The 25,117-nt window shown below is 35.3% G+C and overlaps 1 protein-coding gene across 13 annotated transcripts in view; it reads right to left on the bottom strand.

Annotated features, from left to right (window-relative positions):
* The window catches only part of DMD (dystrophin), a 1,134,919-nt gene that overhangs the window by 263,788 nt on the left and 846,014 nt on the right, over positions 1 to 25,117 (bottom strand). For all 13 annotated transcript variants that reach the window (XM_015620877.3, XM_015620912.3, XM_015620930.3 and 10 more), the window contains one exon: positions 19,754 to 19,871. In XM_015620877.3, coding sequence (XP_015476363.1) covers positions 19,754 to 19,871 — 118 coding nt within the window. The remainder of the gene's footprint in view (positions 1 to 19,753; positions 19,872 to 25,117) is intronic.

Here is a 25,117-nt window from a genome sequence, read left to right as displayed (position 1 = left end):
AAACAAAACAAAATAAAACAACCCAAAATAAATGTTTTCTTGCACTAGTGAGTGAGCAAACCCAATTAACAAAGTACTCCACTTGTAGTTAAACACACCATGATATCTATATAATTAATCAGGCTTTTCTAATACATATATATACCAAAAAATAAAGTACTATTTTAGATAAAATATATAAAAATATTTTATTAGATAGGTCTTTATAATGCTGACAATATAATTTAATTTAATGCAACATAAAAATCTCTTCCTTACTATACATTTGCAATTTCTAAATAATGCTCCCATTTGATCAATTTTGAACAACAAAAACCCCAAGGCTCTAAAACTTAAAATAGGATGTTCACTTCAAAAATGAAAACTACAGTATAAATCAGTGTCTCTTAAGGACTTATTTTGTTTATATTCACTCTTTAGCAGAATGTTTCCCACAGAATGAAGGGTGTATGCCATTTATAAATTTATGTCAAAAAATAAAGTTCAGAAAATGTAATTTGAATGCATATTGTGTTAGAATTGACCCCAGGAACTCACGAACCCCTTCACCTGCAGCTGAGTTACTGATTGCAGATGAGTTGTTAAATCATGTTGGACAGCAATAGACAATTTTTAAATTGTGGACATCACAGATGTGCAAGGGTACTGGAACATACAAAAGGCTTTTTCTGACTGGCTACTACAGGGAATAGGTTTATCAATATATTTAAGAGTGTTTTATAAGGCAGCAGTGAGGAATCTCAGTCCAGAGTTCTTTCAGGCCGACACTCTGACCACAGCCTTTAGAAGGGCTATTTCTGCTGTCAAGATTTTATAAAATCCTTAAGGTCACAATGTCTATATATAGGACTGAGCTGGGTTTAGTGGGATATTTACATTTCTTTCCAGTGGCTAATATGGGTTTGTATTTTGGGTTTGTGCTGAACACAGAGTTGATAACACAGAGATGTTTTGCTGCTGAACAGAGCTTGCACAGAGCCAAGGCCTTTTCTGCTTTTCCACACTGCTGAGAAGGCTGGTGTGTCTGTGAGGCTGGGAGGGGACACAGCTGGGACAGGTGACCCAAACTGACCACAGGGATATTCCAGACCGTGTGACACCATGGCTCAGTGTATGAAGTGGAGGGAAGAAGAAGCAAGGGGAGGATGTTTGGAGTGGTTTGTCTTCCCAAATCACCATTACTTGTGATGGGGCCCTGCTCTCCTGGGATGGCTGAACACCTGCCCAGCCATGGGAAGAACTGAATGAATTCCTTGTTTTTCTTTGCTTGTGTTCATGGCTTTTTCTTTCCCAATAAACTGTCCTTATCTCAAAGTTTTCCAGCTTTGATCCTTCTGATTCTCTCCATGATCCTGCTGCTGGGGGAATGAGTGAGTGGCTGTGTGGGGCTTGGCTGCTGGCTGGAGTTAATGGGTTCAGCACAGGGAAAACCAATTTCTTTCAAAGTTTTACCACTCTTACCTGGAATGAGGAAGGCAATCCTAGAAATAAGAAGTAAAGTTCCAAACTTTCAATAGAAAGAAAAATAGAAGAACCAATGGCATGTGAAGTAATTTTTTGAGAAAAATGAATTTGCACAAGTTTTACTAAAGAAAAAATGTTATCACTGTTTCCTACTTTAAATTTAAGGCCCTCAATTAATAATATTCAATAAATTTAAAAAAATATATAAAACAAAAGTGGACCAAAAACTTTTGCAAGGATGAAAAAAATAACCTAAAAGTAAGAACATCTAATATGACTACAAAAATAAGTTTTGTGAGAAAAAATAATGTACCTGTCCTTAATGCACTTGCCATTATAATAACATAGTATTGAAATGAAATGCTAATCGTTGTGTTTTACATATCATTGCTGTATAAATTGTGAAAACTACACACTGGAAACATCTAGATAGACACAACACACATGGCTCCCTGTATACCATTAATATAGCTGAAGAACAGGAATTTTAAATAATTAGTAACAATGACAAAAGTCTTTTTTCCCCATAGTTGAGTAGTTTCTGAAGCACTTCAGTTTACATTGTTCATTACAGTTAAGTCCTGTGCCTTCCACATTTCAAACCCCAGTGTCTTATTTCTTAGTGTGGCATGTCTTAATTGCATCCCATTTCCTTCCTTTCCTTCCTTGCCCTAAATCTGACAACAGCACAATACTGTAAGAATCAGTATTAACAATAATCTCAAGAAGATTTTTACTGACTGCAAAGGGGCAATCACAGTGCTGCAGCAGAAGTCCTCATTGTACTTCACTTATACAACTTTTGTGCTTGAATACTGGAAAGTGTCTCAGCATGGCTCCAACCACTCCCAGCTCAACACTGAACTCTCTCAAATGAATCACTTAGGTAGCACATGGTGAGATTCTGCCAGCATGTAATTTCAAGGTTGCTATTTGATTTCTTTTTTCATATCTCTACTATTTCCTGGCTGATCAATAGTGATTATATACTAAAATGGACAAAAGAAATTCTGCTGAACTGAAGTTACTATATGCAACAACAAAGCAGAAAGCAACATCTAAAGTAATCAGGCACAAGACAAGTATTCTTCAATCTGGTTATCATTAATTTCATATATCGAGGAAGGAACACACTTAGTGAAGGAGAGTGAAGGAGACTGCCCCCTTAAGATTCAGTTTTGTTTATCAACAAAATTTTTATAAGTCTTTTTATTATAGGGAAACAAAATAAATTATTTTTCTTTGGTAAATGTTCATGTCATTTTATCTATTAATCTTATTGACAAATATATCTTCAGTAAGAAGGTTTACTCTCTGCTGTTTAGAATATAACCACAATGGAATCAGCAGAAAAGGAGTCTGAGAAGAAGCTATGAGTCAAAGGAGAAATAATATTCATTTTACTTGAACACAGATATTACATATTTAGCCTGTGCAAAGATGAAAGAAGTATTTGTTCCATATCACTTTGTTAAGTCCATTGAATCTAGTACACCATCCAAAAAAAGTGAATAAGTTTTTGAATAGCAACAGAATTTGTGAGGTAGAAACCCTCTACTCTCTTTGTCGAAGAAATTACACAAACTACACTAATTTTGCACAGTAGGAGACTTCTCAAAAACATTATTGTCAATATATTGACACTTTCCTATAAAAGCAGTTTTGTTATTGTATTTTCATAGATTTGAAGACTAAATGGACCAATCCAACGTGGTCTGCTGTGGAATGTAACTGGAGAGCAGCAGAGTTATAGACAATATTACTCCATGTTACCAAAGGTGCTGATGCACTGATTTTCAGGTTGGATTTATTTTTGTTTTAATTGCATCCCAATATTACAGTTTCTTTTGAATGTTCTGGATAGTTAATTGTAACATATTTCATTTCATTAATTTGATTTTACTAATCTATGTATTTATCTATATTGTTTAGTTTAGTTAAACATTTGCAGCTGTATAACACTCCAGTTTTTTCAGTTCTGAGTTTTAAGCAAGCAGTTTATATGAAAGGCATGATAGAGAAGCTAGAAAATATGCAACTAAACAGAAATATTCTAGGTTACTGCACCTTTTTAGTTTTCTCTTTCTTCCACTAATCAGTATAATATTCCACATATTAGGCATAAACAAATTGTGAGAAAAGAAATGAAAAGGTTTTTATAGGGTTACAAGACTATTCTGAAAGAACTGCAACCATGCACTAAATGCAAGACTTTCTGATTTTTTTCAATTTTGGCTCAGTTTTCTTTAAACAACATAAGTGGAATCACAGCAAAAATATCACTTAAACTTTGTCTTATCTTGTGGTTTCCTTACTTTGTATTATTGTATTGTTCTAGGAAAATAAATGATTTTTTTTTTTAAACTAAGAAAGGATTTATTTAAAATTCTCCATTTGTCAATTATTTCTTTCTGTGAGTGCTCTACTTTCTCTTCTGCTGCCTTCCAGAACAGGAGGTGTCTGACTTGAGTCTTATTTTTGAAAGAGGAATCACTTTGATAAAGCCTATCATACAACATCCCTTGACAAAAGGACGCTGTCTCTGATCTTATGAGCAATCTGAACCTGTGAGAGACTGGCCTAGGGAGAGCATTTGGATGGTAGATGCAGAGTCAAGTGAGGATAAGTTTAAAACATTTCTTTTTTAACTGCTGAAGTTCTTAAGGAGTTTCAGGAGCATTTATCCCCTAAATTTCTGCCTGCATCATTATGGATGGGGGCAGGACACAGTACCCAGCAGAGAACAGCTGGAGCCAGCCTGCTCGGGTGGTGATTTATGCTTCAGCTGTCCTTCATCTTTCCTTGTAGAGAAGCATTTCTCTTGACCTTTTCCAATGGCTTATCAAAGTCATACTTCTTAAACAATGACCTTAGAAACTTATGGCAAAACTTTACTGTATATATGGGAAAAAAAATGTTATCTAAGACATTTTATACATCAGTGGTTAATAAAATGATAAGAGGATTTAGGCAATAAACCCCTAATTAATAGTGGGGTGGCAATGTAGAATATCTACCCTAATGTGAAGTCTGCCATTTATGCCAGTAAGGTGTCAGAGGTTGCTTTTATGCACCGTTAATATGTAAAGGTATTTATACAAATATAAGTCCTTATCATAAAGTATCATAACACATAATTACAGATTTTTTTAAAGCCTATTCTTATAGAAAATCAGTCAAAACAGAAAGCATATATTCAAAATAAGCTGCATTTAAACAAGTGAATAAATAATAACTGGGAAAAATGAATGAAGTGCAGTCATCTATATTATTGTGCAATATTATAGTTTCTATGAACAAATAAAAGGTATTGCAAAGGAAACCAGGAAGAAGAAGCACTCAGAGCCTTTACCTGTCTTTGGGGGGTCATGAAGAGCAATGAAAATGCACCTGACACACCAAGGCATGAAAGTCCAGAGGGGAAGGATGTTACTTTCCCTGCCCTCTCAGAGCATCAGAAGGACAGGCAATAACAGAGTTCAACAAATTTAGATGTGTCTGGTTTTTTTTAAACACACAGAATCATAATCTTATTTTGTAGTTTGATACTTTTGGGGGCTAATTATTTCCAACTATTGCAAGTCTGATTTAATTTTGTTTTGTTTCACTAGGGCAGAGCTTGTTTTCTTTTATCTAAAAATCACTTCCATATGTTCAAACTAATGAAGGTCACTCTGTTCCTTTGGAAGTGTCAGATCAAACAGATTGAACTGAAAACCGTCAAGTGGTTTTTGCTAAGCTCCAAGTGAATAATTCTTCAACACTGGTAAGCAAGCTTTATACCTTGCTATGGAGAGTGGGAGTTAGAGACCAGACTAAGCTGGTAGCACATCTAAAGAAATTATTTTCTTACACCAAGCAAAAAGTAACTTTTGTGACCGAGCACTGAGAAGGGCATGCAAGAGTTTATTGTTTGGAAAACAGGTCCTTCAGAAAGCATTCATCAGTTTCTCAACATTTTACAGAAGTATTCGTGTATATAACATTTATCACCTCTTAAATGAAGTTTTCATGGTAAGTTTTTTGCTAATTGAGAAAAGGAACAGATCATGGTATGTACAGTGTGGAAGACCATTTGCTTCACATTTTAAAATGTCATACAATCTGTAAAATTCTGATGTGAGAAATAAACACCCTAAAGAGATGTAGGTAGGATTTTTTAGGATTTAGTATTAAATAGATAACAAATCTAAGTGTAGCTTTGTTAGAAACCTACAGAAACAAACATAAGTATCTACAAATACACAAACTATGGACAAGGGAGGTGGACAGATTAGAGAATGATCTTTTGATACCCCTCTGTTGTCACCAGGTCCTTTAGAACAGGACATTCAAGGACAAATGGATTGACAAAACTAAAGTCCCACTTCTCTGGCAGAATGCAGTCAGCAGTGATTCTTCCATGACCCCAGAAGCAGGATGCACATGGACATGTCCTTAGAAGTTCTTATCTTTTTCTACAGAAACTCTTACATTTGGGTGATTTAAAAATATAACATCTCTGTAATGTACTAACTGGAAAAAAAAAAAAAAAAAGAGGGCTTCCTTGCTGGAATAATTTAATAATCTTTCAAAATGTTTGATTTATTCTCTTTCCTTTGTTGTATGTAGAAAATATGTACTGCATTATTGAATTTAGCTACTTTCTTAAATATTCATAATATAATTATGAAGACTTACATTAGATTTAGAAATGATATTTAGACTGATGGGAAGAAACCAAACTAAAGCCACAGGATTAACACTAATCTGATTAACTAGATGAGTGAATATGTGGGTAATCCAATTGTTTCTGTTTAAAATTTATAGAAAAGTTTTCAAAGAATAGAATAGAGAAAAAAGCATTCATTTCTGTATTTTTTTCATTGTAAGCTATAATTAGAGACAACTAAGTATTTTAGAACTTATCTTTGCTCAAATGTCTGTTTGTTTGGTTTTTTTTCTAGGATTTTGGTTACTCAAGAAATTAAAAGGAAAATAATGTATGGCTGTATATCTAATTTTTGTTCATGGATGATCACTTTTGTAATAATCAACCTGACTACAAAATATTTACTTCAGAAGAAATGTCTGTGCTGGTATTTAAAAATGGGATATCAAATTAATGATATTGTATTCTACTTTCTCTGAACATAATCAAGAATGCTATTAGCATTATTAAAGTACATCAGCTTTCATAAACTAATGCTTTCACAGACCTACTGATGCAAAAACATAATGGTAGGTTGGGTAGTTTAAGTCCTGAAATGTGTGAAATTCATTACCTACCTAATGAGGCATATAGGCAGTGAAATTGTGAATTCTTAGTACCACATAACTTTGTGTTCTATCATACATTCATATTTACACTGCATATTCCTAATGTCATCAGCCTACTACCTCCTACTGAGTTTGGGCTGAGATTTGCTTTCCAAATATATCTGCATTTGTTATTCTGTACACTGATTTGCTTTGGCTTTGATTTAATAGATCCAGCTCTAAGTGTAGGAGCAAGACTTTGGAAGTTGTTAAGAGAATTAAAATAACTAGGAAATTAAAATTGACTTAATAATTCAGCTATCAGGCTCCAAGTTACTGAAGCAAAGTTTTGCAGACTGTTTATATTTCTATTTTCTTCCACAAAAAAAAAAACCAACCCAAACCCCAAACAGGCCCAGAATATCATGGATCTTTTCCTATGCCTCTTCTGGCACTACCAAATCTCTCCACCTCCACAGCACACAAGTCTCACCAAGGTCAGCTGGGAGACACCTCCAGAGCTTCACTACTACACAGCAGTGGTAGAAAATTGGGTGTTGGTAACAGTACTGAGCTTAGCTCAGTATCCAAAAAAAGCCACAGCATCAGGAGGAAAATAACAGTAGGCCAAATCAAAACCACGCCAGCTTTGACTTTTATATTTCTTTTGAAGGCAAAGAAAACTTCCAAATGAACAAGAACTGATTTGAAAGGAAAGAATATTCAAAGAATAGTACTTCTTTGAAAGTATTTCTATATTCAGCTTCAAGCATAAATTTCAGGTGTTTTGTACTGTTAACAGTACATCTGAACTGAGTTAACAATTTTTTTATTTCACAAGAGAAACTGAAAACTGTATAAATTAATTTTATTTACAAATTACCAGTTTCTTAATCATAGACTCATATAATGGCTTCAGTTGGAGGAGACCTCTAGTGATCATCTTCTTTCAACCTTCCTGCTATGGGCAGGGAACCTTCCAGGTTGCTCACAGCAATCCCCCAGTCTGGCCTTGAACACTCCCAGGAATGGGGAATCTGTAATTTCTCTGGGCAACCTGCTCCAGTGCCCCACCACCCTCACAGTAAAGAATTTCCTCCTAATATCCAATCTAAACCTGCCCTCTTTCAGTTTAAAGCCATTCCCAATGTTCCATCACTACTGCCCGTACAGAAAGTCCATCTGCAGATCCCAAAGGTGGCAGTGGGGTGTCCCAGGAGCCTTCTCTTCTCCAGGATGACCAACCCCAGCTCTCAGACTGTTTTCCTGGAGAGGTGCTCCAGCCCTCATGGTCTCCTCTGCACCTGCTTGAACAAAACCTTGTCTGTCATGTACTGGGGACAGCACACAGCCACAGCTGGCTGCAGCACTTAACAGTGCAGTGAAATACCAGATATACAGCTTCACCCATGATATATTTTCTGGGACAGCTGACTATAAATTCCAGCACAGACAGAGGCTTACAGACTCAAAAGTCAAGTTTACACAATCGATAATGAATTGTCCTGGTGATTTGGGTAAAATAATTCTCTTACAATAATCTTCCTGAGAGAAGAAAAACATCAGATATCAAAAGAGTGAACATCTAAAAATCTACCTTCTTTTTCTTTTTTTGCTTGCATTTACAATCACAGACTTAGATAAATTGCACCAATTTCGAACTATTTCCAAAGATTCCTTGGGGCTCCTGCTTCTTCAGATTGACATTTCCACAATTTGTGGAACTGTCCCACTCTGTCATCCCTCCCACACTTGCACCAATTTTTTAAGTACTCCACAAGCTGCTGTCAGTCTGATACTGGCTAATCCATATTTTTTTATGCAAAGAAAGACAATATCACCTTCCTAACACTTGAAATTCTTAATTTCAACTTTGTTGAAGTATAAAGCAGTGAAGTAGCTAAATTTCACACTTAAAATGGATAATGCACTTCAAAGTAAATACCTGACACAGTCAACTAAGGAAGTAACATATACAGCAGAAGAAAAGAGATATCTCTTCTGAAAATTCCATAACATTTAAACTTTTTGAGCATTCTCTGTCAATTAAAATGCTCCTATTTTTTTAATTAATTGTTGATTAAAAAACATGGGTCCTATCACAAAAATTACTTGAATGTAAAAGGAGCACAACTCAGCAAGCATAGGAGTGTGCCTGAAAAAAGCCAAACAAGGTTTTTTATTTTCCTATTCTGAATATAAAGGACTAGTTCTCCAGGTCACATAAGCTATGGTCACAGCACATAAGCTATGGAGCCTGGTCTAAACCTAACCCTAAATAGATACATAAATAGCAGTAAAAATCCTCAATCAACAATACATCTGTCATCTTAGTGAAATATTCTATCTAATAAATGAAAAAATATATAAAATAATGTATCAATTGCATCAATCCTAAGAAAAGGAAAGACACCATAACTTGTCTTTTACTATTTGGTTTCTTTTGTTTGAGGTGTTGTGTTTGTTCTGAGGTGTTTTGCTCCCTTTTAATCAGACATCAGCACTTTGTTCACATTTTCATGGTACTCCAACACAGATCAAAACATTGGTGGGACACTGTGAACTGAACTTAATCCACTTTAGGCAAACACTCCAAAGTCACTATTCTGATATGGCTTAAAGTCAGCAAATTTTGAGCCTAACACACTGCACAGGTTTGGACTGGACATTGGAAAGCATTTCTTTACTGAGAGGGAGGCCAGAGAGTGGGAGAGGCTTCCTGAAGAGGTGGTGAATGTCTGTCAGCATTTAATGGGCATTTGGAAAATACCCTGAAAAAGTGATTTAACATTTGATCAGCTCTGAAGTGGTCAAGTAGAAGGACTAGGTGGTCACTGTAGGTCCTTTCTGACTGAAACAATCTATTCTGTTCTATTCTGTATTTTACTGTGCTTTCAGGGAACTACATAAAATGGAGCAAAGAGAATTATCTAACAAACAGATGCAACCATTATTTTTGCCATCCTAATATAATGCTGCAATGAAGAAAGCCAAGTGTCAAAAGCACAGGAATTCAGAGAGACTGTAACGAATATTCTGCGAAATTATTACATCCCTTCCTCTGAAATACAGCATTCATTTCTAAACTTAAGATGATAAAGCAGACATAAACACAGTCTGACACTTCCAGCAAAAATTTCCATAGCATAGGCGTTTGCTCGACTATACACAACTTCCCGCCCAATTAAAACATAACAAAATAGATCTTTTTCCTAAATATTCCCTTTTAAGCTCAAAGTTTCACCAAGCCCAAATGGCACCACTTTCTCACCACATATCAGAGTACTCATTATCCACCCTCCTTTGCTGTTACTTGGCGATGGATAGTCCTCTCTTGAGTCATTCTCTCACCTGTCATGGACTTGCTGATAAAAAAGATGAAATAGAAGCAGCTAGTCTCCAGAAATGTCTTGGTTTTTCTCCTTCCCTCCCTTCTTTGGTATGATAAAGGCTGAAACACTGTTACCCACCAAACACAGACTGAAAAACCTCAGAGTCACCATTTGGTCCTGAAACCATTAATAAACTTAAATTCTTTGAATTATCTACAGTATTTCAAAAGTCACCATAGTGACGATCTGTATGCATAACAGAATCCAATCACCAGCTGGTACAACCATTCACCAGAGTCTTAGGACCTTTTTCACACTGACTAAGCCAGTATTTACACAGGTTGGACTTGCAAAGGAGCTTTGGGGCTTCTGCAAAACACTGGGTTTGTTATCGGTTTATTCCTGACTCAAGGAAAACTCAAATTGTGATAAATTTATATCAAGGATAGCCAAAGTAAAATCCTTAGGCCAAACATACTCCAGGATGCTCATCTAGATTTTCTGAGATCAACTGCATGTTCCAATCTATGTTCTTTATGTATTGCATCCATTTTAGGAAAAGAGATGGGACGCAGTGTACATCAAACCCTGATATTTTCCTGGTATGGCTGATTATGTGGCATCTAAATTTAGCTTGTAATCTCTGCTGAGCAGGTCCTCTGTTTCCTGTTTGCCCTCTAATTGCTACAGAAAATTATGGTCTGATATAAATGAATATATACTGTTCTGACACAGTTTGTAAAGTAACCATGGACATTAAATGTTGTCCATTTATCTGTCGGTGGATAAATAATTTGATCACATTCTCAAAATTTCATATCTGAACAATTCCTTTTTATTTCCATTTATTTTCATTTTGACTAATGTGTTACAGCATGAGCATAGCTCATCTGTTTGTATCATCATGAATAAGGTAAAAATAAAATGGATATTTTTACTGCTAACATGTCTGCTTCTAGTTAAATTGAAAATCTGCTGTGCACGCTACTATTTCTAACACTGCCTTGAAAGAGGGACCAAAACAGCAAACACTAAGGTTTGCTAGATTCAAACAAAACAGGTGGAAAATGTCTAGTCTTCTGAAGAGATGACAGAGAAAGGCTGGGATAGGAGATGCTAGCTCACCTTAACTAGATAGAGACCTGAACACATGAAATGACAGACTTTTCTGGGACTATAAAGTCTGTAGCAGATCTGGAAATTAAATTGAAGTAATTCTAACTTCCAGTGATGCAAGAAGTTTGCTCTAACTGTATTTTCATTGATATCTAAAGATAAAAACAAATAAACAAAAAACCCCATATACTATCAAACAACTGACCTGAGGCATAGGAGTGGTGCTTTAAGTTTTATCTTTCATATTTTTCGTATTTTGTGCTGCCTAGGTGTGGTATTGTTATGCAACACCTAGGTATGCAGTTCTGAGTTTCATATTAAGTGTTAGTGAACTCTCTTCATTGTGTAGGTAGACAAAACAATTCCTTTTCTAGCTTAATGCCAAGGACAATTGTTACAAGTTTCAGGCCCAAAAGCATAAACAGTAGACTGAAGAGAAAAAAATAAAGATGGGACTTCATAACCTGAAGCTGCAATTGGATGATTAACCCAAATACCCAGATGGACCAAAACTTATAAAAATGTGAGACCTTGTGACCAGTTGTCCATTTTGTGGCCATTTTTAGGTTCATCTTTTCAGGTGTAGCCGTGGCCAGAATCTTGTACTGCCCAAGGTGTATCCTTTAAGGCCTTTCAATAAATACCTACTTTATTTTTATCTCTATCTTCTGTTCTATGTCAGCCTTCTCAGGGCATCAGTTAAAGTCAGTGTTTAGTGCTTGTCAGGGAACTTCCTCTGTGAAGAAAAATTGAGAATGGCAAGTATTGCTTGAATATAATAATATATTGCAAGGAAAGAACTGACAATTCCTACTTTGTTGTGGCAGCCCACCTTACCAATAATGTCTTGACTTTTCACTGTGTGTATAAGAGATTCTCAGGTTACCCTGGAATATTTTGTTATCCTTACCTTGCCTGTTTTTCACTGATTAAAATTACAGACACAACTAAATTATTCCCTAGTCCATGTGTTTATTTTTGCATTTGGGTGGCAGGTCCTGCTCCAGCTACATGAAAGCAGTAATATTGTTCCCTGGCTTTGCTTTCAAGGATGAAGCACTTCCATCACTTTCCATCTGAGACTTCACTGACAAGTCATTATGTATAGGGAGCTACCAGAGCACAGCATCTTCACTGTTGATGGCAATTATTTACATTACTCCTTTTAACATTGCAAATTGACTGAGTCTTTCCAGTAACAAAGAGAATATCTGCTACACAAGTCGATGGAACATTCTTTTACCTCTCCTGACAAGATCCAATAAGACATCTTTAGCATTTATTATTTTCGGTTTTTAAAGAATTTTATATAAATGTTAATTAACATTTCCAAAAATGAGAATGAATTAAATTTTGAAATGCAATGTAATCAAAGCCAGATTTTTTTCTGCAACACTGTAAATAGGGGATCTCACATTAGATACTATTAAATATATTGAAATCTCTAAAACACATCAGTGATTGCTTTCCCGAAGAACTATATATTCTTGGTAGTTTTGGTCAATTAAATGTTTTAAAAAATATTTTAAGTTCCCTAATTAAGATGGAAAAGACTGTATCCTGAGAAGTAATCTCAATTTATTTCACATTTGCATATTATTGAATCCTTCAACATTCTTCAGAAGTACATGGTACTAACAATTTCAGAGACCTACGTGGAGTAGGATCTGCCATCTCATCCTGTGTTGCAGTTTCTTACCTTCCCTTTGCATTTTGCTTGTAACACTTCTGAAAACAAATTTGTTTCTTTCTGAAGCTACTATGGTGCTACTCTTGCTAAACTAAAAAAAAAAAGAGAAAGCTCCATTCAATGAAATTATGAATAGAGATTTTTCACAAAGGAAAACAAGGAACATAGGAAGGTAGGTATATAAAACCAGTCTGTTAAAATATGACTCGAGTCATACAAGAAAGAAAAGATGTCCCTGAAAAATGTGAACCACACTTACCACAGTAGGGGAAAAGACTGTAGAACCTGGGGAAAGGAATTGCCTGCTGACAAGACTTTCTGTCATTTCATGTCTGCTCATGGTTCAGGGCCACAGTTTCACCTAATTGGTGACTGGGTGGGTTGAAGGTTGGGGGTGGAGGGCTGAAGATTTATATGTTTTGGCTCTTACTAAAATCAATTCTGTCAACTCAGTCTCCAAATATTTGAAGAACAGCAGAGTGAATTGCAGAATATTAAATAGGCTTCAACTGTCCTGGCACTATAAATTACAAGAAGTTTTCTGTCTGTACTCTGACTAACCACCTCTACTAATTCCATTTCTGGTGACCAACAGGTTAAAACATGATACAAAGCAGTCTCAAAGAGCAGCTCCCCTCCAATGCTGTACCAGATCATTCCTGAGGTAAAGAGGAAAGCATGTTCTTCTGTCAGATAATGGTATATCCCAAGTCTTTCAACCAGTGCTCATGGCTACATCATACAACAAAGTGTAGCCTGGTAGTGTGAAACACCTCCCTACCAAATCATGCTGTCTTTACTCTGGGGAGTTTGCTCGTGGCTTTTATTTTTCTGGGCTTAGCTGAAATTATTTAAAGGCTTTTAAGAAAATTATTTAATACCACTTTTACTGAAAGGTCTTTTCCTGTAGCACAGCCTTGCACTCCTCATGGATTTTGTTATTATTGTTCACGACTCAGTTGGGTAAGAACTCGATTTGTGGTTATAATTTTCTCAAGAGAGAGTTCATCAACCATTCTGCTTTTGTAGGATAGAAGACAAACTGTTACTAAGACATAATTTGGACATAATTAAGAGTCCATACATCACAGAAATCCAGGGTGCCTTACTTCCAACACAGACTGATTTCTAGCAGCATAAAACATATCTGTTTTGTTCTTATCTGTGGTCTTACCTATTCAGAAATAACTGGCCTAGAACTAGCCACTTCCACACAAATTACCAACAGCATGAAGTTTTATAATTATCTTTCTTACAGGTTTGAGATGTGAGATACAAGCAAGCCACCAGCAATGATATCACCTAATACAATTATGATCCCTAGGGCTACCAAAAAATCTGTGCCATTCCTGCTGAAGAATACAACCAGAAGTGAAGAATAGTCACCCTGTAGTCTCAAACCCTTTTCAGGAGGACTACAACACCTGAAGCAGGCAGATGAGATCTTGCCCTTTGTCCACTGAACCACATTCTAGTATATACAGCCTGAGGACTCCCCAAACATTCAGATGTTTCTGAGCCATATTATCACCCATTCTTAAAGGGCAACTCTCCCCAGTATTCCAAAATAACTTTCTACTCCTTCTTAAAATGTCCCATGTCTTCATTACAGGTCCTACAGCAGCAAACATGCACCAAGGAATAGGTTTCAAACTTTATACTCTTCTCAGTACCATTCTACCCCTTTCAGAGCTCTAGTTTTATCTTGCTATTGACATTTTGTTAAAAAACAAATGTTTTGGTTTTGTTTCTATGCCGCAAAGTTCTCATGAGAAAAACAAGTTGTCAGCTGTAAACTGGTACATCAGGACGATTAATAAACTGCATCTATATGACATAGGAAATTCAAATTCTTGAAATGTTCTTCAAATATGTGGAATTCAGATAATACACCACTGGGGTTTATTCAATAATTCAGTTAAAAAATATCAACAAGATATTGGAAAACAGTATACACATACAGTTTTCTCTTACACTCTTTTGGTCTTGGCAGCTAGGGAGTTTACTACTGGATGGCAAATCTCAGATAGTAGGAATTTGGTTTTTTCAAGTGGTAAACTCATCATTTGCATTCAATAGCTCAAAGAGAAAACCACATCAATGGCAGTACAGTGGAAATGGCCATTTTATTAAGATGTCGAGAACAAAAGTACAGCTGGAATTCATTGTGGAATTTCCATATATTTTGTTGTGCAAGTGATGACAATTTGATGATTTTACCATAAAACTGTCAAATACAGCAAACTATTAAATAAAGGCATTTTTTATGTTGTGGCAGAGACATTCAGACTCTTTCCAGATTAGTTCAAATGCAGCTCTGCTAACAACCAATTATAGCATATAGGTTTTCTTCAAAAATACCAAAAACAACCAACAACAAAAAACAAACACAAATAAACAAACAACAAACCACAAAATCAAAATACGTCTTCTAAATACATTGTCTATGAATTATTCATGTATTTTTGATTTGTTTTCTAAAACTGCCAAATAAAAGTTCAAAAGGAATCTTTTTGTCCCAAAGTATAATTCTTTATCAAAAGTCTTCCTTGAAATGCTTTTATTTATTGCTATTATTTATTAATTTAATGTAATAAGAATTAATTAACCTCTCAAGTGATATTTTGAGAGTCCAATAAATTTCACAAAATTGCTAAAGAAATATGTTTTACTTTGGTTTATAATCTTGAAAGGGAGATTACTTCATTGCTAAGAGACAGTTTTCTGACAGTTTTTTTTTTTTTCTTCATACAGTTTTATAAATCAGAATTTCCATACCTCCTCGATCACTTACACAGCCAGAAAACACATTATGAAATTGAGATGTAAATTACTAGCAAAGTAAAACCACAGAAAGCTGATGTACTGTTATCTCTTGTGCGTGTGTGAACACAGTAGGAAGGCCTGCTATTTAAAGTTTCTTATATTTCCAGGATCTAGCAAGATCTAACACAGTCTTCGTAATTGCTTTGGTATTTCTGATTGTAAGACTGTAAATTTATTATCTCTCGGTATTTCTGTATTGACTTCTTACCGATTTTGTGTCCTCATACATAAGGACTGATGGAAAATAAGGAGTGTTCAAAGTTTAATTACTTTTTAAAATTCAAAGTTACTTATAAACTCATTCATTTTAAAGAAGTAGCAATAAAGCAAAGTGTTTTAGAGCTGTGATGCATTATGGAGAGAAAAATGTTACTGTACAGCATATGGTTCTGTTAGAACAGAATGCTTCTGCATGAAAAGAGCAGAGAGGTGTGTTGCTTTTTCCCACAACTCTTCCCCAAGACTAAATGTAATTATTATTACATATTCTCGAGTAAGGTGTAAACAAACTATGATTTACATGGAATGCACAGAGATTTAAATATAATATTATGTAAACATAAGACAAGCTGTACTTTAGCCAAGGTCTTTTAATGTAGTATAGATTCAGCAGTTTAATGCAGAAGTAAGGGTGGAGAAAAAAGTTCAGAGGAAATAATTCAATTGTATAAGCTTATCTTTAACTACTGTTTTTGCTTCATAAGAAAGACTGAATCTATGCAATACTATGACAACTCTGTTGAAAATAATCTCATGATTATAGACTTATTTTGCAATTCATCATAAACATTTTCTAACAAATGCATTTTGATTTTTTTTTTACTTTTACATTGATTTTCTTTTTACATGTTTACCTTATTCTTGCTTTTTTTTTAATAAATACCTTGAGAAGGAAAATAAGGTTTCTAAATATATTTCAAAATTAAACTTTAATAAACATAACATACATATTTCTTCAAGATGAGTTAGAAAATTTGGCACAGAAGCCAGAACCTTCAGGGTTTAATTTCAGTTGATGAGACACCGACCCACCCTGTGATGAAGAATGCAGCTAACTCTACTCTTGTAGTGTACCTGAGTCCCATTTAGCATTTATAATCTATCTCTTCAGTGATATTGGCCAGGTGGTTATGTTGGGGTTTTAACAAGCACCTTAATAGTAAAAGTCTATGAATAACCTGTTCATACAAATTGACTCATCTCATCTTTTAGCTTCCCAGTGTGAGATGCTATGCTTCAGCCCCAGGACTGCACTAGATAAAGTCCAGTCTCTCAGCACCTACATGAAGACCAGGGCACAGCAGCCCATCACTTCCTTTCCCTCATGATGGGATCTGATACTTTTGGCCCTTGGCAGTGTGACATTACAGAAGGCTGCTGGTGAGGGTGGTACATCTGCTGAGGAGAGCACCAATGTGTCAATGCTCAGATCATGAAACAGAATGGATTAAATCTGTGCTCATAATGGCTAAAACATAACCATGGTAACCTATTGGTATTCATGAGGAGGGAGAAAAGCTCAGGAAAAAGGAGAGTCTGTGGATGAGGGGAGGACTTGCTGCAGGACCTTGGTGCAATGTTCAGGTGTAAGGGAGTAGATACTCTCTAAGGGTTTGAGGAGCACACAAACCTTAGCAAGTGGAGAAGGTTCTCCAATACAGGGCTCAGTTCTGGCTGTGAACAAGATTCCCAGGGATGGATTTGGGGACAACACATTGGGTGCAGTAGGCTGGACTCAGTATGTGCTGGAGGACAATGCAAGATGCTGTAGGTGAGAGCACTGTACAGGACAGGAGCACAGTAGGTGAGAGCACACAGCTGGGCTGGGAATAAGGGGCTCCCTATTTCAGAACAGGATAGCACTGTGAAGGGGTAGGAGAGGTGGACTACAGAGGTAGTGGAAGCCAAAAAAAGTGGATCCTGTCTATACAGGTATTCAGCAGGCCAATTAAAAACAAACAGCAATCTCCATCTTCATCATATGGAGAATAAAATACACATAGGAGAAAAGTATCAAGGAATTAAAAATATAAACACTTCTCTTTCTCTTTAGAAGAACAACTTTAGATGAGAGCATGTCACATGTGGCAAATATTCAGAAATACCTTATGTGTCACATTGTAAAGTCCTGGTATCTTTGCATCCCCCAGAAATACCATGATCTCCTTAAAATCCAAAAGCAAGAAATACCTCCTCAGTGTTTAGTGTTACTAGAATTGCCCAGATATAAACTCACTAAACATGAAAAACCTTCATGGATCTAGTCTGCTGCCTCAGAAAACTGGACAAAAATGGCTCTAATCATACTCCAAGGTGTACTTAAAACTATATACAGGGACATGATCTGCATCATAAGTTGCACTTTTGTAGACAATTATATTGACAGTTTCAGCATAGAAAATTAATTCCTAGATCACAGTAAAACTAAATTTTTGCACTTAAAGTTCAAAACTAACTGATAATTTTGGGAATTCTTGTAGATAAAATCTAAGAAGCCATCATGTAAAATGCATTTACCACACTACTAGCCACAGATACAAGCTGTAATATAGTTGAGCTACCACATACTCATTCATGATTTACAGTCTGATAGCTGCTCTCCTTTGGTGTATGAGAAAGAAGCATTTAATCTCTCTTAATCGGCAAATTCACTTAAAGTGAAGTGTGGTTTTCCAACAGAAGAAAATTTAGTCATGCATACAATTCACATGAGGGTATATAAGAATAATGTTTGCATTTTTTCAAAGTCTACAATTCTTAACTTCAGAAGACTTGTATCACAATTAAAAATTAAAACCTACTACAAAATACTGATGGGAGTACTACATGTGTTGGCTTAGAATAAGCACTATAAAGTTAAAATGTATGTACACAATTCATGAGAATTCAAATGAATAGGTGATTCTAAAATTAATTTGCATGTCCAACAGGAGTGGGTTTAATGTAATATATAAGCACTATCCCTTTCTTCTCAAATTCTAATTAAAACATAAAGCTTCTCCTTCTCTAAGAGGCTTTCTTCAGTAGCAGTTTAACAATGTTATTGTACATAGGATATACTCTAAATAGCATTTATAAATGTGACTACCAACAATGTGGTCCAAACATGCATTTTGATTTGGACATGGTATGTAATGTACTTACCTGATGGAATAAAAAGAAAGAGATAATAAGTATATAGATATAGTAAGTTTTTAATTATGGGGATAGAAAGATTCAGCCTACATTTACAAAAGGTCATCAGTTTCAGGGAGCAAGTCCCAGTCTCCAGGCCAGGATGTACAGAAGAGTTTGCATCTACCTCAAATGAATTGTACCTAACTCTGTCCACATGCAGAGCACTTGGCCTGGGTCTTCTCTGAGCTCCATAGCAGACCTTAAGGACCATAGAAAAATCCATTTTTTTCTTAGTTTCAAGTCCTGAGAACTTGAGATATTAACTGAAGACATACAGCAGTCCATCACAAGGGCTGCCTCTATAAAATGACCTTGAGAGTGTGTTTCATCCTATAGTGAGGGGTATAAGGACACGCAAGCTTTCATGGTGACGACACTATGCCATCTATAGACCTCTTCTAAAACTTAATCTACTAATTTTTCCATCTTAGGCACAGCTAGTTGGTTAAATCTGGAAAGGGAAAATAGAACTGAAGAAATAATACAGAGTAATGCAGAGCATCATCAGACTTGTGCGTCAGCCGAGGGGAGATGAAAGAAGAGCCTGCAGCTGTACTATGAGGGATGGAATTGAAAGCTTCTTACAAGCCTGTGGCTATGCTCTGTGAATTCTTTCTTTTTCCTCCTTGTGTAAGAACAAATGCATTTTTTTTATTTTCAGTGCTCACATTCTATATTTTGTACAATGTCCTTCCACTATGCAGACAAGCAGTATGAAGTTATGATGAAAAATCTGAAATATGGGGTCACTGACTTTCACTGACATTTCTTCTATGGACAGTTTGGAAAACCTGTGTGAGAACTGTCACCTGATGGAATTCTCCTTCTGATGGCAAAGGCATAAAGTACTATGCTTATTCAATAGGAGAACACTTTCCATGCTTGTTGAAATGCCATAATCACCACTTACTGCGGTCAGTAATTATTGTCCGGGCCTCTTGATTGCTCGTCTTGTTTTTTAGATTTTGTGCTGCAGTTATTAATTCATCCAGCTGGGGACGTCTTTGCTCCAGATCCTGTAGTATTGCCTAGTCGAACACAAATTTTAAAAAAAATAAAGAAGAAAGCATGAAGAGCTTTTGAGAAGAACACATATAGGGACTTTTTTTTGTGCAAACTTGACTTAAAGCAAAAATATTGTTTTCTGTTTCAAATAATACAAAGAATTTGGTTTAGACCTTCTAAATATTGTTGCTATTAATTTAAAAACACCAAGTATAACTTGCACTGATAATTTTAAAAGAACCTGTAAAACTAGATACAAAGTAGAAATCATTCTTCATTTTTAACACTTCAAATAATGCAGGATAAGCTATTATCATCTATAAACCTACATAGGATGACACTATTTTTCTATATTAACTGATATTTTACTCTGTATTTTAGCAAGAACATATAAGGGCTTACATTTTTGTCAGATTAGGCAGGCTTTCCCTATTAACTTATGAAGTCTAATAAATTATGTTTATTTTTTAATATTTCACAACTGTTTAATTATTATCTATTGGTTAAAAGCCATTGTAAGACTGTTAATGTCACTTTTTTCTGTCCTTAGTCCTCACCTAGCAGAAAGATAATTAACACTCAGAATAATTTATATGCTACTCAATCCAATATATAAAGCCCAGGTGATCTGACTAGAAAGTAAGAAGTGGATTTAGAGTTTCTCATGGGGAAAAAGATGAGCTTCATGGTATTTAGAAGGCAATAAAAAATAAATTACAATACCTTTAGATAAAATGAAAATGAAAACTCAAGGAAAGTAAAGCATATATGATTTCTGCATATATTTAACTTATTTTGGAGGATTAGGGAAGAGCAAACAAGGAATCAGTACAATTGTTTCTCAGATGAGAGGCATCCACATATGTTTTTAGAAGACATTGACCAATTCAGACACTTCAGCTACCTCTTGTGGAGTTTCCAGAAACAATGCTCATTAGATTTCCCAGTCTTAGGAGATGGAAGTAGCAATACTTATTACAAAACCATGAAAAAGTAATAAAATTACTTTTATTCTGCCTACAGTTTTTAGTCATCAGAACAGAGCAGTGTGCCATCAGACAGTAGGCACACTTCAACAGCTATCAGTTTGCAAAAAAGGCCAGAGAAGGATTTCTATTTTTTAGGCTGGTTACATAGTCACTGTTATTATCTGTTTTCATTCTCACCTGCCTGTGGATAAACTGTCTGGAGTATTTTATTGTCTTAAAAGTCTCCTCTCCTTAAAATGTTTTTGTTCAAAATAATGATACTCAATTTTAAAAAGAAGCTATTCACTGACTCTTCTGGATAGAAAAGACGTGTAAGTCTGATCTTAAATTTGACTCTCCAACTTCAGACTACGGTTGCATAATTTCCACCAAGCTGAAGGTTACAAATAAAGACCTAATACCATTTTCTGTTCAATAAGATTAACAAAAGAGCATGAGAATATAGCTTTCAGTAGCTACAGCATGTACTATCAAAAGCAAACTAAAAGCTCCACAGAGTTTCATTTTGTTCAGTTACAAACTCTTGAGAAAAAAAAAAAAAGGATAAATTTCAAGATGCACATCTAGTTTCACCCTGTGAATTTCTTGTTTCTAACTTCTGTATCAGGTCTTTGAAAATCTATTATAACTGGCTTTCTAAAGTCATACCCAAAAGTTTGGATGGTATTTTTTCACTTGTATACTGATTGAATTGCAGAGACATGCAGTTAAAACAGCAGCTTGCATAATTAAGCAAAGAAGAAATTTCTCATTAGAAGTCTCTCCTTAGTAAGAGAAATAAAATCTACTGATGCCATTACTATCTCTAGATATCTATGTGCCTTCCAAACTCCATTTTCTAAGAAGACAAGTTAATGTGTGACATGAATTTTATAATGGGAAAAGCAGTCCCAGTGCAGTCGAACAACATCTGTATTACACATATTGCCAAAACGGACGGTGCAGAAGAACACTAAAGCACACACAACAGGCTCAGATAATGCTGTCCCTTCCCGTTCTCTCTCCTTCCCTACCTAGCAAATGTTTTGAAGGGGAAAAGCAAATTAAGTCATTTTAAGGTCTTATGCCAACAGTGACTCTCTTCCCTAAAGTTTCCTAAGTATCATTTTATACCAAAACATTCAAACAGAGTGATTTATCTGATCCAACCTGAGCCTCCAACTAGACCTTTAATGCTGTGTTTTTATCACCACAAAAGAAAGCTGCTGTTATGTGTTTCATATGGTAAGAAATGAAGCACTAGGTAAGGACAGCTCAGAAAGGATTTGTTCAGTACCAAAATGAGGAAATGATCTGCTCCCAAGGGCTCCCAGAAGGATTTACCCCCAAGACCAATCTGCATGTCCTGAACTGGACATTCAGAAAAACTAGAAATGCCTCTTTAAAGTGAGTATTGCTAGTTCTGCTGTTCCCTTGGGGATATAAAAATCTCATCCCTGTATGGATTGTGTGGACAGCCTTTCCTCTGCCATTTAATGTGAATAAAATTATTTTCTTCTGGATGCACAAGAGTATATTTTGGAAAGGTCAAAAAGGACACTCTAAAACTCTTAACACTGTAGACAGAGCTGAAGATTCTTAGACCTTTCATAAGACAATAATACATAATTATAACACAGATTTCTTTTCTTGCCCTTAGAAAAAACAGCAATTCTCAAATAAATATATTTTTTCCTTGATTTAATACAAAGTGTCTGAGAACTTTACCCAAGAAATTTCCTATTTAATTGGAAGAATTATACCAATTACAATTACAAAATTGTTGCAATGTTTATTGGTCTAGTTCTACCAGTTTGTCTTAAAAGACTTGACAAATACATGCTCCACATGGTAGCTGCAGTGTATGTACCAAACCCTGATGGAGACTTGGATACAAGTAGCTACTAAAACACATAATTTCTATCTCTTCCTGCGATCCTGTAGTGTGAAAATAAACAACAACACTTGAACTCCACTTAAAGTGTTATCATATTCAGAAAAATATTCTGTGACTGGATAAACTGATCATACAAGCTGATTTTTTGGGTTAATAAAAATACAGTTAATTATGCTTAGGAAGAGCAGTGCTTTGAAGAATACAAACTAAAAGACCACTAAATATGATTTTGGGGAAAAATTAAAATTGAATAGCTTTAAAGTATTAGCTGAATGATCTAAAACAAACAAATAAAACCACCAAAAACATAATCAGAAGCAATTAATATCTTGAGATAGCTTTAAAAACTTTTATGCATTTGGTTGTAAAGCCATCCTCAACAGAAAACTAAGTGGCAACTTTACAACAGCCATAGGAATAAAAACTCATTAATAGTGGCACCCTGGTGGAGGCACAGCAGATGCAACAGACCAGATGCCTCTGATTTGGAATGTCAGCACACAGAAACAAATGTGCTATATAAAAATGGGTAATACAGAAATGAAAGTTATAATTAAACTACTTTCAAAATAAATGAAACAGAAATCTATCCAATCCTCATTAGGTCACCAAAAGTACAAGCACAATGACTTAGGGAGTCAGTTAAACTAAAAGTTGTAGGTTTTTTAATAAAAAAAAATATTTTGCATACAATTTGTCTCCACCAACCCTTTTCTAGTGCTCTGTAAAGGTACAAAAATGCATTCTCCAGAACATTATAGACCACATTTCAATCAAGAAATTTTGTTTAATTATAAATGCAACTCCACATGAGAAGGTCAACAGTGAAGGACCACTGACATGCATGGCTGTACAAACACACCTTTAAACCCCAAAAGAGCTTATATTTTTCTTCCATATATCTATGAATGGCAGCATGGTGATGCTTGGTGATAGCACAGTAATGCATGATAACGAGTAATGAGATACAGTCATCCAACCTACCTAGAGTTTGTTAGAAAGTGATGCTATTCACTTTAACAATCTTTCCACATTTGCGGACGGCAGCTGCTCAAAAGAAAAATCCAATTTTCAGGTTCCTAACTTTTATGATTTTCTTACACAAAATGGGTGTTGAGGTATGGAACAAAATGTTCAAGTCAGCAACTGAAATAACTTGCATAAAAATTGCTAAAAAATAAACTGACAAACTGAAACAGGTGAAGTGTGACAAATTCTTGGTGAGACTACTGCAAGGTTTGAGACTGAGAATTAAAATATTTTCTAGCTTTATAATATACAGCCTACATAATTGTCACTCTGGCCATGCTATTTTCTATAAAAGGATCTTTAAATCTATCCAATGTTTCTTTTTTTCTTTTTTCCTTTTTTTTTTTTCCCTTGGCTTTATGGCAAGTGTTATCAAAGTGGAATAGCTGAACCCCAGGGTGGTACCAAGACTTACACATTCATCTAATCTTTTACTAGTGCTGATTATAGGTGTTCACTCTTTAGTATCTGGGGAAACTTTTCCCACACCAAAGCCAAGACTTTTCATCTCCCTTTGCTGAACCTAAACACATCAACAAGAGTTAAGGTTGCTGCTTACATGCTCCCAGTCAAATACACCTTGTCATCTATTTTCTACTAAGTACAAGAATGCTAATAGCGAGTGATCAAAAAAATCATGTTTAGGCAAAACAGAAATTTAGAAGATTTTTGCTTTTCCTTGTTAAGAGCAAACTGGAAACACTTTTTGCCTTTAACAAGCCATGGCTGAAGACTGACTTCACAACTGTTTGTTGTTTTGGATGATTTGTTTTGGCCCACTCCCAACCTTGTTTAATGAAATGAACCAGTGAACCACCAGAGCACAAGTGGATAATTAATACAAGAATGTAAGGGAGAAGTAAGACATATTTCTTATCCTATGAAGGTTTTTGCTCCTCTGAACTACCTACTATGATATCTTCAGAAAAACATAATTCCATTAAATAGCTGTTAGGAAATTATTTGCTCATCTTTTGAAAAAACTTTATACTCAAAACCTTAAATGTAAACAAAAAAGGAACTGGTAACTTCCAAAATGTATAGTCAAGGCAACTTTTACTTAAAACAACTAAGTTTCTTGTAGGTGATTGGTTCTCTAAATATAATGTGTTACATACACACACCTAGAAAGAGAGAAAGCTTTGGAAAAAATTGCTAACAATTTCAGAAAATGCAGATATGCAACACCTACAATTCATTTGCATAATAAAATTGGCTTTGTTAAGATATTCCTCCCAAACACAATTTGAATTTGTTTTCTTGTCACTAAGCAGGAGGAGAATATGAGTGAAAATGGTCATTTACATACTCTCTATATTTAAACATAAAATTATGAAACAATGAAAGCAATATAATGCAAAGGAGTTTTCTCTTT

Source organism: Parus major, chromosome 1 (assembly GCF_001522545.3).
Source record: "Parus major isolate Abel chromosome 1, Parus_major1.1, whole genome shotgun sequence".
Classification (NCBI taxonomy): Eukaryota; Metazoa; Chordata; class Aves; order Passeriformes; family Paridae; genus Parus; species Parus major.
The sequence above is the reverse complement of the archived record's forward strand: the minus strand, read 5'-3'. Positions and strand labels throughout refer to the sequence as shown.